Source organism: Gambusia affinis, linkage group LG22, assembly GCF_019740435.1.
Source record: "Gambusia affinis linkage group LG22, SWU_Gaff_1.0, whole genome shotgun sequence".
Lineage (NCBI taxonomy): Eukaryota > Metazoa > Chordata > Actinopteri > Cyprinodontiformes > Poeciliidae > Gambusia > Gambusia affinis.
This window is the reverse complement of record NC_057889.1, coordinates 5443090-5459218: the sequence shown is the minus strand read 5'-3', so window position 1 is coordinate 5459218 and position 16129 is coordinate 5443090. Positions and strand designations below refer to the sequence as shown.

At 38.0% G+C, this 16129-nt stretch overlaps 2 protein-coding genes across 5 annotated transcripts in view; one reads left to right on the top strand and one right to left on the bottom strand.

The window, feature by feature from the left end:
- The window catches only part of ryr3 (ryanodine receptor 3), a 131246-nt gene extending 122175 nt beyond the window's left edge, over positions 1–9071 (bottom strand). For 2 of the 4 annotated variants that reach the window (XM_044105732.1, XM_044105734.1), the window contains exon 1: positions 8876–9071. In XM_044105732.1, the coding sequence (XP_043961667.1) occupies positions 8876–8923 (48 nt within the window). In that variant the 5' untranslated portion in view covers positions 8924–9071. The remainder of the gene's footprint in view (positions 1–8875) is intronic. The other 2 variants (XM_044105735.1, XM_044105736.1) reach the window with 1 other exon arrangement.
- A 2747-nt stretch (positions 9072–11818) lies between these two features.
- On the top strand, positions 11819–14695 carry LOC122825853. Its single transcript, XM_044107435.1, has 2 exons — positions 11819–11981; positions 13379–14695. The coding sequence occupies exon 2, from the start codon at positions 13409–13411 to the stop codon at positions 14693–14695; it is 1287 nt and encodes a 428-aa protein (XP_043963370.1). The 5' UTR covers positions 11819–11981; positions 13379–13408.
- Positions 14696–16129: the final 1434 nt, after the last annotated feature.

The window sequence follows — 16129 nt, the reverse complement described above, 5'->3', positions numbered from 1 at the left end:
TGTTTGGAAGAAACGGACTGCTGAGTCAGTGTAACAATGCAGGTCAGAATTGGAGCACATTATATAATCTGCAGCTGCTTTCTGCAAGGATTTCAATTTTCCAAATTATGAATTTTGTCACAACAGACCAACAGACTTTTAAATTTCTTATTTCTTCTTGGCTGGACATTTTTTATTAGCTGCTGGTTGGTTTTCTGTATTTAACGTCATCAAACGCAGCAAGCTCAGGCTATATTCTCAACGGCTTTTCGATTGCTTTCACTTCTTTAGACGTTTTCCTTACATATTTCTAAACTTTAAACAGGGAAATTAATATTTAAATGAAAAGGAAAAGTTTTATAAATGACATTATATGAGCTTTAAGCAAATCATGTGTCATATTAAAGTTGTTTTACACTAAAATTAGATGACCAAAGAATAGAATGTTAAAACAAGCTAAAAATACAACCAAAATTTAACAATTCAAAAAAAAAATTTGTAGCTCCTTCTACAAACAGGTCACTTCTGCTTCTCTATTTATATAAAAAAAAATGTTATTTCAAACTGATCTCCAGCTTTAACCAACCATTTCCTTTATATCAGTACGTGTGCAGCAGAGCTTTGTATCATTTTTAAATCATACATCACATTTTCATACAGTAAGCCAACAAAGCCATTTTTCTCTGCCCTGCTTATCTATCATACCTTGGGCAACTAATGGATGGATGCATCTAATATACGGCCAGAGTCATCCTTTATGCACAAACATGTAAGCATAAATTATCTGTGTAGGTGTATGTATAAGTACAAGTGCATAAATGCACAGGTCAAACTGAATAATGCATTACACATTAGGCTACATGTTAGAAAGCATCAATTATATTCCGCTGTCAGGCTACCTACTATGTGGAGTCCTCCTAACTAATTGGATTTTCTGGGCTTACTTTGCATGCATATTGCCTCTAAATAATGAAAGCCTCCATGCATGCAGGAGCAACTCATCCAGCTAACCAGAAAGAAACAATTGAGTGAGTTTCTGTTTCATCGTTCATCACCTCAGGCCAGCAGAAATGCTGCGTGAAGAGACTCGACGAGTTGTTTATGTGTGAGAGGCGAAAAAGAGCCGAGATCAGGAGAAGTTAAGGCATCGACCGGCGTAGAGCCAAACAGCTAACCGTTTTAAAGCGCTGTTTGTGTTTCAAACTTTATGTGCTACAAAATTACCTCCTCAGAAAATACATCACTTAGTACGCAGGTGTCAAACTCAAGGCCCGTGGGCCAGATCTGGCCCGCTGTAGCTTTTTATGTGGCCCACTAGATTCTAAACTAAACACTAAGTGTGACCCGGTCACATATTTTGCTGGTCGACAAATTATTCCAGCAGTTATTGCGATAAACAGTAATATTGTCGTTTTGAGACTATTTTTAAATAATATAGTGGCAATGGCAAAATAATAATGCAAGAACACATTCTAAAAGATCAGTAAACTTTAAATTCTAACAAACATTTAAACACTGGAACCGGAAGACATTTGAAATATCCAAAATGAATAAACGAAACAACAAATAAAATGAATCCTAAACAAAACCGTGCTTCACAAAACGGGCTAGTTGAGACCAAAGCACTAAACTAAAAACTTTAATCCTCCAGTTTTTGGTAGAAAGAAAGAAAAAGAGATAAACGATAAATCATGCTAATGGAAATTATAGTTTGTTTTAATTTATCATGCAATTAATTGATTTATTGATTATTGTGCCTTACTAAGTTAGTTTAAATATCATGTTATCAATCAAATCAATGCAGTTTTTATCTGTTTACTGCCAAATTATATCAAACAATTCCTCCAGGTTCTTGAGAATTATTGTGGAAATTCACACAAAATCAACAAATTTCTCAAAAATTGTCAAAAACTTTCTTAATTGTACTAAACAGCTGGCTCAGCTTTAATTAATGTCAGGTTATTGTCCATGATATATACAGGAATAAAAAAAAAATCACATTTACCGTCATAAATGAGCTCAAATATTTACAAATTAGAACCACACTTTGATTTTTATTGCAAAAAAAATCCCAAAAGGAATCACAAAATCCTGGAGGGACTGAAAAAATGTTAAGTTACTATTCATTGATAGTAACTTAGTAAATAAAGAAAAGACGCAGGATAAAATGTAACGCTTCTGAAGGGTTTGCAGTAAAATTGTCAGTGAAAAAGCTAAAAGACTTGCTAATGATTTGTGGGTTTATTCAGGAGAACAAGATGTCTCATCTGGATTACAGCAACTGTAATCTAGATGTAATCTATAGCTGGATACTCAGATCTAACAGAAGCTACTCTGTTCAAAGTTACATTGTACCCCTTTGGTTTAACATATTGATACTCACGGACGAAAAATTGATACCTAACTAGGTTGGAAAAAAAAGATAAATACTGTAGAATTGATATAATTACACAACCCTAGTTGTTGTATGTATTATTTATTAGCAGTCAGTGTCTTACTCACATAAAGAAACAGATTGTGTTAATTTATGGTTTGGAGAATAAACGGGAAATACTCATTTGAGTAAAACTAACTTATATTCCATCTGAAATAGTAATTTACTGATACAAATTTAAGTGTTTCCTGCCTCAAAGTGTTTTTAAATGATTTATATTGGAGTCAAAGCTAACCTGGTCAGCCATTTTGCAAAAATCCCTACTGTTTTCAAGTGCATGGCTGGCAAACCTTATGTATTATATCGTCAATCTTACAAATATGTGTTTGTAGCAAGCAGCTAGCACCCCAGTATAGATGCACAGAGTTGAAACAGTAGTCAGTAAATATTTCTGCAAGGTCAGAAACAGGAAAATAACCTTTTATTTTTGTTCACTCTGTACAAAACTGCAATGAAACACATGGGACCCAAATTATCAATAAGTCATATAAAAACAGAAATGAAACATGATAACATTAGCCTAGCATTTTTGAGTTAGATGAAAACATAACTACCAGGAGCCAGAGTAGAGATTGCTGTAGCTGTCTGTGTTGAGTAGAGGTCAAAACCGCTTTCTTAACCAAATTAGCCCATTTTGAAGCAGCGCATTGAGACTATTGACCAAAAACTCAACATGTGACAAAATATTTGAATTAAACACGAATGCACCATCTGCTGACTCATGAGTGGGTGTCAGAAGTACTACAGGGCTTCTGTTTTTTAACTACTGCAGGTAGCATACTGACTGTTCATAACTACTCCACACAGCCCCTCTTCGAGCCAATGAAGCAATCCAAAAGCAGGAGGAAAAAAAATAAAGACAAATAAAAATCAATTCAGTCCAACAAAGCTCTAAGCTCTCTGGGGATCCTGCCAATTAATTTCAGGAGATTATGCAAATGTATGAAAAATTACTAACAACTCAAAGTTTTAAAATAAAAACCACTGATCAATAATGAAAATCAACCAAAAAAAAAAACCCCAACAGTTGCATTTATTTTTACTCTCTACTGATTACTCAAGGAAGCCCATCCACTGACTTTCTTGTTACCTGCTAATTTTATATTTGATAACTGTAAAAATACAAAACATAACAAGTTTACAGTCAATAACTCAGGCAGTGTGTCGTATTGGAAGCGCTAAGCGTGTCATAAAAGGTCATGTTGTCACTAATTAGCTCTTCCTGCATCATTTGAACGGAAACTGAAAAGAGAAAAATGTCATCATACCTCCTTCCTGTTTTATAGGCAGATAGTTACATCACTGAAATCCAAATATCCCATGATGCAAACGTAAGTCACCCCTTTTCCAGCGGGGAAATGCTAAGCTAACACAATTCTATGCAGTCCTGCATAATTTAAACGATCAATTAATGGGATCTGCCCCATTACACCTCTGACATTTCATTTACAAATTAAATTAAAAGTTGTTGCGTTGGACCCAGCTAGAGTTAAATCATGTGTTTCTGTGACTGATGGCGCCGGCAGCCGCCTCCCTGTCCTTCATTACAGATGACTGAGAGCACACACTGGTCCTCTGCCAGCCAGCCCTGCTAAATCAATACAGAGGAAATCCTTCACATTTCATTTGGGTCCAGCTGGGAGAGCTTCACCTGATGGTTTAGGACACATCCACAAGAGAGGCAAACTTTGCAAGGACATCAGCGAGTGACGCGAAGGAAATGCAGCGTACTGGAATAGTGATGCAGTGACTCACACAGGATGTTTCCTTTTCTTTCCACTTTTTCTAAAAAGTCTGCTGTCCATTCAAGATCCTTTCTTATATCTAAAAGTGTCTTTCCACACTTACAGATAAAATAATCTGTCAATATTCTATAAGATAATAATAATTTCTAATGTTTATTATATAGCAGTGGTGTAAAACTAAATTTTGTTTTGGGCCAAATCCAGATCATGAATGAACATTTCTAGGAAATTATGCCATGAACTGAATTATTAAACAACTTTTGAAGCAGATAATGTTTAAAAACACGGCACTATAATTTAAGCAAGTTATCCAACTCATTATTTATTTTATTTCTTGTTCCATAAATCATGCAGAATAAAATAAATAATCTCTTGAAGCCACACTACCAATCCTGAAATACTAAGAGTTAGTTTTACTTCTTTATTTTTCTCAGCATTTCAAGCTTTTAAAGGAATGCAGTGAGTATAACGTGGGTTCATTTTCCTACGATGGATTTTATTGTAAGGAGCATTTTATAAGTTGAAAAGCACTTAAATCTGAATACAACTATCACTTCTAATTTAAAATCCACCGAACATCTGTCAACTTTTTAACCCTGCCTATTACCAGACACACTAAGCTCCAGAAAATTTCATATATTACTCAGTGGTTACGTTTAAATGCTACTTCATCCCCATAAAAATGGTGTTTAAGTGTTTCGAGTCTTGTGCTGTCATTGCTAAAGCAGTTCCCCTTGGTGTGGTTTAGTGCCAGGCCAGCAGAGCTGTATGTGCTTGGGAAGCATCGTCTTAAAAAAGGCTAAATTTAAACCCCCAGAGTCTCTGGCCTGGTATGCACAAGGCTTCCAGAACAACATAAACTCCAAATAAGCCCAGCAGAGAAGCTGCTGCTGCTGCTGCCATACAAGCGTCAATCACCTGCGTTTGAGAAAAGGTGCAACTCACCTGCCCTGATACAGGCAAAAAGGACTTTCAGTCGTCTTATGTATTGTTACAAAATAAACCTAGAAATAAAATCAACTTGGCTGAGAAAGAGAACATGAGTCAGGTTTTTCTGGCGTGTGACTTTTGCAGAATACAAAAAAAGATGATAAATATTTCCCCAGTTGAAATGTATTAACTGTTAACAGTTTTCTCCAGTCAGTTCAATCACCTTGATGCCAAAAGCCTCAGGAATTAAACTGTGTTACGTTTGAACTTCTAAATCTTCCAAAAAGAAACAAGCCTGTGTCTAAACCGGTTTAGATTAGATGGCAGTGAAAGTTATGCTTGTTTGTTCCTCTTGTGGTTGGCGGTATTACTCAAAAGAAGAGCTGAGGCATGAACCAAGTGAGACGTTTGGGTTTCAGTCTGGATCTGGATCAAGATCTGAATCAGTTCAGACACAGACTCGATTCTCGTCTTTACTTATCCACTGTTGTCGAAGATAAAAGATTGACAAAATACAGATAGTTCTGATAAACAACTCAGATGACAAATTTACCAGCATTGTCTTGGCATCAGTTATTTAGAAATTTACTGTCAGAAAAAAACAAAATATTTGCAAATCCAACCTCGTTTTTAACTAGTAAAACAGAGTGAAATTGTCTCTACGGCTGTAAACAAAACAAACAAAAACAATAATAAACTGATGAGTTGGTTTCCAGAGCATTCTTCTTTAGGGTTTCCTGTAAAATCCCATTTCTCTCAGCTCTAAGAAGCTCAGGGAAAGACCGCCCTCCCCCTCTGACTCCGCCGCTCTCAAATCGCTGTTGTCATCAGATGAGCAGGATGCCAGTGTGACAGTAGAATCTGAGAGGCGTGGGTCAGCATATCACTGGCATCACAAATAGTAGGAGCTGTTAAGAACAAGGTCCCAATCTGCTTCCGACAGCTCAGCCCGGCCTTCAGGCTGCTTACTGCACATGTGTCAAACTCAAGGCGCGTGGGCCAAATCTGGACCGCTGTAGCTTGTTATGTGGCCCTCTAGATTCTTGACTAAACACTAAGTGAGCTTAAATATTGTTATCAATCAAATCAATGCAGTTTTTATCTGTTTACTGCCAAAATATATCAATCAGTTCCTCCAGTTTCTTGAGGATTACCATGGATAACAATAAATCCCCACAGATTTTAGCACTAATAGATAATTGGGAATTTATTGCAGATTTTTCTCAAAAATTGTCAAAAACTTTGGGTAACACTTTATTTGAAGGGGTGTGCGTAAAGCTAACGTGACACTGTAATAAACATGACATAACACCAGTTATAAACATGAATCAGTCTTCATGAGTATTTATGACTCTTGTCATTAACCCTCTGAGGTCGACGCCCACCCTGTGGCGGGCATGACGTCATGCATTTAAAAGACTTCTGTATAAAGAAAATTTAAAATGTGCATTTCATTTCTGTTGGACATTGGAGAATTCATAATGTGTAAAAGTAGTGGTTTTGTATTGATTTTGTTTTATATTTAATTCCAAATAAAACCAGGAATATGATCGATCATGTTAGCCATAGCATAGTCGCATTTACGCGTTGAGTGCAATGCGAGTTGTTTTCGACCAAAAACTGAGCGAATGCAACACGAAAGCCATTTTTTCGAGTCCGTAAGTAAAATCGCACTATGCTATGGCTAACATGATCGATCTCTACTAGTAAATAAAACAAATAATGCACTACTTGAAAGCGTCTTTTTTCAAGGCATTTTAAATGCATATATATGCATACAGAAGTGACGACTTCAAAGGGTTAACATTCGGTTAATAATTACACCTTTAATGCAACAAGCCTTACCACAGTTAGCCGGTAGACTACAGCTCTCTATTGTAGGCCAAATTTCTACCGTATATACTGCGCATTCCTATTCATAAGTCACACAAATGAAGTACAGGTTGTTGCTCAGGATGCAGCCCCAAATGTCTGGAGCCAAAAGAGGCACAAATGGCAACACCTAAGTGAATCTTCATCAGCGCAGACAAAGCATCTGCATAGCATAGCATATATGTTGAACTTATATGAATTATGTAACAGTAGCAACTCTTTGAGATGTATATATAAGCAAATATGAGTCGCAATGCTCATGTAACAGAATATAAAGAAGTAATGGCTTAGCTAGAGATCACATCATGTTATTGGCTTAAATCTGAATATTCATGGCAACACAAAAATGATCCAGTAAGATGTCTGAATTTTACAGTTTCTTATCACCAGTTTGATGATTGGTTGTTTCAATCTGGGAAGCTGTCAGTGTTCACCAGGCAGGTCCAATGTTTGATGGCACTACACTGAATATCTAAAAAAAATCTAAAACATTCAAAACAAAAATGATCAATGCCTTCAAATGCTATTTCCAAGCAACGTCAGCAAATGTCAATCAACTACTTGAATGGCAAAGTACATCAAGAAAATCGGTACAACTGCAAAAGAGCACAAAAAAACTGAGTTGAACAAAGAGTGAAACTTATTTTCTGTTCTAAAGGTTCAAGCAGCATCGCATAAACAAACCACAAATTCTGGGAAAATGCCTCAACTGAGTATCTTGACATGACCAAGATACTTTCCAATCATAATATTAGTCCTTTCACAGTAACAATCGATATGTGACTAAGGTAGTTAGCATCTTAGCATATCTTAGCTACTGCAGAAAGAAAATTTATTTAATTATTTTACTTCATGGTAACATTTTGGTAACAACAACCATTTATCTAAGCTCAGTTTTATTTCCCAAATACCAAAAATGCTTTAAAGTTTGGCATTTCTTATGACTTGTATACAAAATAAAGTCTCCAAATGATTAAAAATGCATGTATTTCTGGGTATGAAAAAATTGATTGAACAGTTTATAAAAATTAGCTACAACTTTCTAGATTTCTATGGCTGTTCAATCAATCATTTTTGTCACTTTTGGTGTTTCAGATGCTTACAATTAATATCGTTTTTGAATTAGTTCAATGAAGCTAAACTTAAAGATCTAGATAGTGTGAACATTTGTACTGCATCATTTTTAACAAACCAAAAAGCAAACTAGTGCACCCTTTGGATCGGAGATATTAAAACTGGACTAAATGCACATGATTTCCAACTAAATATCAAGACTATCTGCTGACGCCTGACAATATCGCTCTTCATGCAGCACCAAAATAATAACGTTTTATGAACCAAGCGAGAATAATATGTGCTCTGCCAGGGCACCACTATATCTGTTCCCACCACACCAACACACAAGCTGTCATATCATTTACAATACCGCACAGAGAGAGGGACGCTGTAATCAATCTGCGCCAAACAACTAAAATAGTCACCGCGGAGGGCGGTTTGCGTGTAAGGACAACTTAGGTCTGAAACTCCTCTCCCCGAGGACGTGAATGCGTCCATAAAAGTCAAAGCAGCGACGATAAACCTGACATACTACTCAATCCACCTGGTTGTGGATTTTTAACGCGATCAGGTTGATTATTTCGCCCTTGCACCTGCGGATTGGATCGTCCCGAACATCATGAGCGCTGCCGACAGGTGCGCCGTGACCGCGGGGGCGCAGCGTGCAACCTGCGGCAACTTCCACACTCATCAATTGTGCAGACGCACCAGCGACACTGACGACGCAATTCAATAACTTCCGCAGAAATACACTTTGGATGATTTGTAGTGTTGATGGGACTCGGAAACGATTCAGTCTGCTTGAAACGATGAAATATTAATTATTTCTCTCGCTCTCTCTTTTTATTATTTTACTTACAGTTCTCAAGAACTGGATCTCATCCTCCCCTTCTCCGCCCTCAGCCATGGCTGTGAAGGAGCCTCCTCAGACTCTGGAAGCCACCGCTGACTGCCGGCAGAAACGCAAGCTGAGCCTTTCAAGCCGATATTAGCATAGAGCTCATCCACAGCCATATAGGGCAGCCCGAGCGAGCCCCTCCTCTCCTTTTACAACCCCACACTCCTCTACCAGCCTTATACCCCCTCCTTTTCCTCGCTGCACCCAGCAGCAGTGCGCGGTGAGCCGGGGAAGCAGGGGACGAGTTACAGAGGGAGGGTGATGCTGCTGCTGCTGGAGCTGATGGTTGCTGTGATTAAATGTTTGCAGCTTTTTTTATCAAACAATGACGCATTCTGTTGAGTAGCAGCAGCGGGTGAAGTTATGAATGGAGGGTTTGCAGGGAAATGCGTTAACAGGTGCCTCCTAATGTATTAGAACATAATTAAAAAGGTTTATATCTGTAATTCCATTACAAATGAGCGCTAAACTTTGTCAATATTCCAGTTTTTTTAATGTTTCCATTAAATAAGAGTCGCAATTAAAATCTGGCGTGATTAAGTTTGTTCATTAAAAACACATCTTCTTATGACTTCCTGTCGTTTTGTTCGTTTCTTCCGCCAGTAGCAACATCCGGTTGTTGATCATATTTAGATAATTCTAAATGTACTTGCAGGAGTAGTTTTACTTTTACATTAGTAATATTTTATAAAGTATCGCTTCTCTTGAGTAGAAAAAAATGACATAGGGCCACACCCACAGTTTAAGTTGAAGTGAGACTTCCTGTTTGTTCACAAGCTTTGTTTTTCTAATATTTTCTACCGGCTGTGGCACCGGAAGTACTTCACCCGGTTCTATTTGTTTTAGTTTCTTAGTTTTTTATGATTTGTAAAAGAGTTGTGTGAATCGTGCATTTTTCTTTTAATTTTGTCTTTCAAATACCAGAATTTCAGCGTAGCTTTACGGTTTTTGTCTGTCTGATTACATAATTTGTAAATATTACATCAGATAGCCTACTTTTTTTTTTACTTTTACTTGAGTAATTTCTTTAAGGAGTACTAAACTTAATAGAGTGCAACTTTTGGGAACTCTGCCAACTTCTGATTAGCCTAAACAGAACGACTGAGAACGACCGATTATCTGGTTGTCCAGCAGAAAGTCACTGAAAGCATCTAAAGGAAGAATAAACCCCCAAAAGTTGGATTTTAGAGAAAGCCATTACATTAATTGAAAGTTAAGTGGAAGGAAAAAGGCACAGATAACATTACTGTCAGTCCATATCAAGCTGAAAGTCACGGCAACCGTGAACCAATTAACCGTAGAGCTTTTCATTTTTACCTTTGTTGACAAGCTCAGACTTCCAGAAGTAACAATGCCTGTTTTTATGACCGTAATATTTTATTTATTAATAGTTCTGTTATTAACCGTCCTCAATGAAACCCCACAGAGAATCTGCTAAGAATTTGTCAAGAGGAAGATGATTCAACATTAAATCTGCTTTTGAAACCAGTTTTCTTGACTTATCAGCAGCTACTATGCATTTATTGCTGCAGTAATTCATCTAAAAGGCGTGTTACATTCACATTTAATAAATATTCTGGTTGTTTCTAATGGCTGCAGAGCTGGAAGTGCCACCAAGAGAAATGCAGACAACTAAATGATCACTTCCTGTTGCTGAAATGTAGTCAAATATTTTAATAATTTGATATTATCAAACATGTCGCTCTGATTCTGAAAAGGACACAAATCCTTTGAATTTTCTGCTTTAGAGATATATTTTTTCTCATTAGTTTTCTGTTGAATCTACATTCAGTTACACATATATCTGTTATTTTGCTGCATTAGAAAAATCTGATTGTGGCCACTTTCCTTGGATTAGGATTTATTTTAACCCTACAGACATTCCTGTTGTGGATGCTGGTAGGATGCTGTTTTGGGTAAGCCATGTATATCCAGCCTAATATTGTCCAAAAATAATGTATTTATTTCAAATTTGTAGTGAAACAATGGTCACCAGAGATGTATCTTGATGTATAACAGATTACTGTGGTTAACTTTGAATTTTATCAGTTTTTTTATGGCTGTAAATTACTGTAATTAAAAGATTCTGCATACATAATATTAAATAAAACATAAAAATATAGTATTTATTGTCCTCAGAGACTGGCCAGTCATTGGCCAGGTGACTCTGGGAAAGGAAACTGCCTTCAAATCATGTTTCTGTCGATACATGACTGCCACCTAGTGGCCGCGCGGCGCATTTCAGGTGAAAATAAACGATCTCATGGACTGTTGTGTATTTTCATGAAAGCAGAATTAATCTATGTCCTTACAGCTTCATTGCTGCACAAAAATATGAAGCAAAAGTTATGTTTATATTTTCAGTTCATATTTATCTAAAGTTACTTGTGTCCAAATTGATCCAAGTGATAGAAGATTTATGAAAACTAACAATTCTACAGTGTTTTTTTTAGCATTTCTTTTTTCATCTAAATCCTTCATTTTCTCCTCTAACGCCTCTGAAGTTCTGGTTGTTGCATTAGGACACATGAGCAGTTGTTTGTTTGGTTTAAATGACAGCGATCGCGCTGAGGCAGCTGGTCTGTGGTCAGATTAGCTTTCTGTGCAGCACAGCATGGTGCACAGCTGACCTTAATAGAGCCAATGGTCAGTGAGCTTCAGCCAAACAAATGTGACTTACAGCCAAACCGTTAGCCGATACCCTTTTCTCAAAGTTTGCTCCTGAAAGCAAACTTTATGGAGGCTTTATGCAAGATTAACTTTATGGCTTCTAGTAGAATAGACATTGACCGACTTATAACTAAGGCACTGATTGAAGTCCAGAAGATTACACTAATTAGAGCAAATCCCCTCCGTCTGTTTCTTTTCTCCCCTCTGGGGGGATTAGCTTCCAGCGAGCTTTGGGAGACGAACCAATGGGAGATGTTTGAGTTTACATCCTGAGTTGGTGATTGGCTGAAAGCTTCCCAACAGAAGGTGGACACACGTCCTCGGTCACCGGAGCATCACAGCAGGTACAACAAAGGAGTGACCTGCTTCTGCAAGTAGGGATGCTATTTGCCTGAAGGTAAGATGTGTTACTATTATTTAAATTATTTTGTAAATGAATTAGGGAGAAACTTCTTTGTAAACTGATGATTCAGGGTAACTACATCGGTTTGATTTAATAAGAACCTGGACAACCAAGACTGGGAGCCTTGCAACTTTTTACTCTTGCATTGCAAAAAACAAAATCTTACCAAGTATTTTTGGTCTACTTTCTATTGCAAATATCTTAGTACACTTGGAATAAGACAAACTAACTGAAAATAAACTTTTCAGCAAGATATACACACTTGTTTTAAGTCAGTAATTCCTTAATATTGATGAAAAGGTGCCAGTGCTATTGGCAGATCAATTAACTTAAAACATGGGGAAATGTCTTGTTGTAAGAGAATTAATCTGCCAATGGAACAAGTACTAGTTCATCAAAATTTAATTAAAACAAGCTGGCTACAAAGTTACTTTTAAGGTAGTTTTGTTTTATTTCAAGTGAACTATGCATTCACACTGCAGCCTGAAGTGACCCAATTCCGATTTTTTGTTCAATCGGATTTTTTATTTTTAGTGGTTGTTCAGACTTCCATATATATGCGATTTGTATGTGATGTTCAGTGTGAATTGCAATCGACCTGAAAATGACCCGCATGCGCAGTACAGGTTGAATAACATCACACATAGGGAGTGTTTTCACAACTGCCATAAAAAAGAAGGAGGAGGAGGAGGAGGAGGAGGAGGAGGAGGAGGAGGAGGAGGAGGAGGAGGAGGAGGAGGAGGAGGAGGAGGAGGAGGAGGAGGAGGAGGAGGAGGAGGAGGAGGAAGAGGAGGAGGAGGAGGAGGAGGAGGAGGAGGAGGACTCAGTGTTTGCGGAAGTAAACATGGATGCCAACGGTGGAGCATATCTTACGATGTTAAAGTTGTTATCCAAACAAAGTCAGCATATTAAAAACTTAATCCTCATTATGATCCGCCATGATTGTTGTTTTTCTTCATGTTTGTACGCATCAGGACCCAGAATGGTGACGTTTGTTGAGTATCGGTGACGTTCAGGTCGGATGAACGCGACCTGACCGTTCAGATTCAGATCACGCTTGAAAAGATCAGAAAGTATCGGATATCTAAGTGCCCTGGGTCACATTCTAAATAAATCCGACCTCAGTTGTTCAGACTGTCATGAAAAGATTAGATTCAGGTCGCAATAAGGCAAAAAATCAATAAATAAAAGTCAGAATTGGGTCACTTCAGGCTGCAGTGTGAACACAGTCTAAAATATTTGGCTGTGTTGAATAAACTGAAACTGAAACAAACTGCACTTGAAACTAGACCAAACATACTTGACAAGATTTTGTGTTTTTGCACTAACAAGAAATTAAATCAACAGCTAAAAAAGTGTGCAAAAATATAAGTTTTATTTTTTTATTTCAGGTCTAACAATCGTCACCTACAAACACCAGCATGGAGAGCACCTATTCTTCCTTAAGCTTTTACAAACTTCTAAAAGAGAAGATCTGTCGGAGTTCATCTACCGTCTCTGATGCTCATTCATGCACCCAACAAATGCCAACCTCTCAGTGTGAAGAGGAGGGTTCAGCTGAACCAGCGAAGCACAATCAGGCCGATAAATTCAGCCTTGCAGACTTCAGGGAAACCCTAAATGCCTTAGATGAATCGTTGGGGGACTACTGGCTAAAATCCTGCTCCGAGTGCCAGGCCTTTATGAGGATGGGCAACCAACAAGCAACAAACCTGAAGCCAAATTACTACACAGAGAGCTGGGATGCCTTACAAACATCACCTGGAGTCCAAGTTCCCCGTAAAAGAAGGCGGAGAGTAGAAGAGGCGTCGACGTATAACTTCAGAGCGACGCCAAGCCAAGCAACATGGAGAAAGTGCCAAATAGTTGATCAGGAAGCAACAGAAAGAAGATGCAGAGCAACAGGAGGAGAAATGAAGCACATAAGGACTTCTTCCTCTGAGCTGCTGAAGCCGGTTTGGGGAGTGAAGCTGCCAGCTGCTTCTGCTGGACGTTCCCAGAGGTGGGAGGTTTTCTGCACAAACCAGGCCGACTCTGACACCGAGCTTTCCGAATACGATAATGAGATGTTAAGTCCTGGCAGTAAAACTGCAAACCAGAAACACGAGAAAGAGGGAACTGAAGTTGTAGCCGCGGCAGAGAGAGTGGTGGGAAAGATCAGGGAGGTGGAGGGGATTCTGCGCCGCGTCAGTCTGACCAGTTCAGACTGGATCAGAGAAACAAGCGAGGAGGAAGATGGCAGCAATGTGGTAACTTCAGATGCTGTGCAACAGGTTGCAAACTGGCTGGAAGATCAGAACAGAGTATCTAAAATTTTAGGAAAACCAGAAAATCCGACTGAGATGAATCCAACGTCACATTCTCATCACTTCACCTTTCCTTTCCAGTCACACAGTCTACCAGGTAGAGAGGACATCTCGCCAATCCCCTCTGCATCCAGCAGCTCAGGAAGTTTGTCCCCCATCCTGTCTTCTCCTCTCACATTAAGCCTGACCGATGTGACAGACTGGCAAGACTCTGAGAAGAAGAAACCTTGGATCAATTCAGAAAAAGGTTCGCTGGACGCTTTGGGTAGTGGCTGCAAAAGGGTCACCACAAACCCAGGAGGAGCAAAAAAGGATGAGAAGCTAATGTGGTCGACTCTTCAGCTGAAGGAAGATTATCTGTTATCTTCTGGTAAAAATGCCTCCAATACTTTTACAAGTTAACAACTCCATGAGAAATTTACCTTTAAGATTAATTAATGTTAATCCAAAAAGTTAATCTATGGTTTGTACAGCAGTGTACTTATCTGTGAAACACCAAATTTCACATTGACTTAATTAAAAATATCAAAATATAAAATTTTTAGTTAAAATTTTTAACACAAAAAAGTTGGGTTTAATGTTGCTTAGCAATTTTAGAAGCCAAAAACTTTCAACTCATGTTTAGCATAATTATTCATCTTATTTTTAAATGTTGCAGATATCTGCTTGTGCCAGAGTGTGTTAAAAGAACCCATTAACAAAATGTTAAAATATTTACAAATAGTGATTTCTGCATTTGATAAGTTCTCTTAAATATTAAATAATACTGAAAATCTTTTCACACTGATAATCCATCTAGAATATCACTTTTTTATTTTTTGCAATCAAAATCACAGATTGATGGGAACTAATTTAGAAAGATTTCCAAGAAATTTTACTTTTGAGCTTCGATCACTGACTATAAATAAGGAGAGGAAGCAGTGTAGAAGTACGAAACAGTGCCACCTGCAGGTGAGGCTGAGGTACCATCACTTAACCGATGCTAACTCAGAGGTTCAGTTGGCATCGATTAAGTGATGCTAACTCGGTTAGCATCACTTAACCGATGCTGATTTTATGACATTTTATGGGGAAAAATTAGCAATAAACTCACAATTATGTATTAGTGCGAAACTTGTAGGAACTGATTCATGTAAATTGGCAGTATATGGATAAAAACTGCTTAGTTTTGACAGATATAATATTTGAGCACAGGACTCTCAACGGTTCAGTTTACGCAAAAAGCTACTGTGGGCCGGATTTTTGACCTAAATGAAACGAGAAGGAAGCCTTTATTTTTCAAAGTCACATATACATAATGATTCCCACGTTACTCATCCTGAATAAGAGTACAGTAAAGAAGCAAATAGAGGAAACCAAATATTTTAAAAAGTCTTACATGGTGGAACAGAGTGGGGGAAACAACGTGACTTTGACTTTTAATGGTTAAGCACTTGAGTGAACATCAGAGGAAAGCGCAGCACCACGCTGAGCCCTGACTGTCAGATTTACACATCGATTTAAAACACGCTGCCTTTAAAGCTCTGACGGAAGCCTGGTTATCTGCTGCAGTCTCCTCTGGGTCGCTGAAAGCGCTTACCGGAGGATGTGTAGCAGTCTGAGAATAATCACCCCTTACTGTTTGACATCTCTATTAAAGTGAGAGTTGAATGACCTCTTTGGTCGTGATATGAAAACTCATGTAGGTTTGGTTTGGATTTCGCCTGGATCAGACGAAAAGAAAGTTGCTGTTTGCATTTTTTAAGTTTTATGCCTCAGGAGTGATTGAACATTTTGGCTTGGGCTTTACTTTGGGGATAAATAATGGGTTCAAGCATCACTTTGATGGTTTAGGGT

Bases quoted from the DNA above. Each gene is read 5' to 3' on its own strand.
- LOC122825853 (XM_044107435.1), top strand. From the start codon at position 13,409: ATGGAGAGCACCTATTCTTCCTTAAGCTTTTACAAACTTCTAAAAGAG.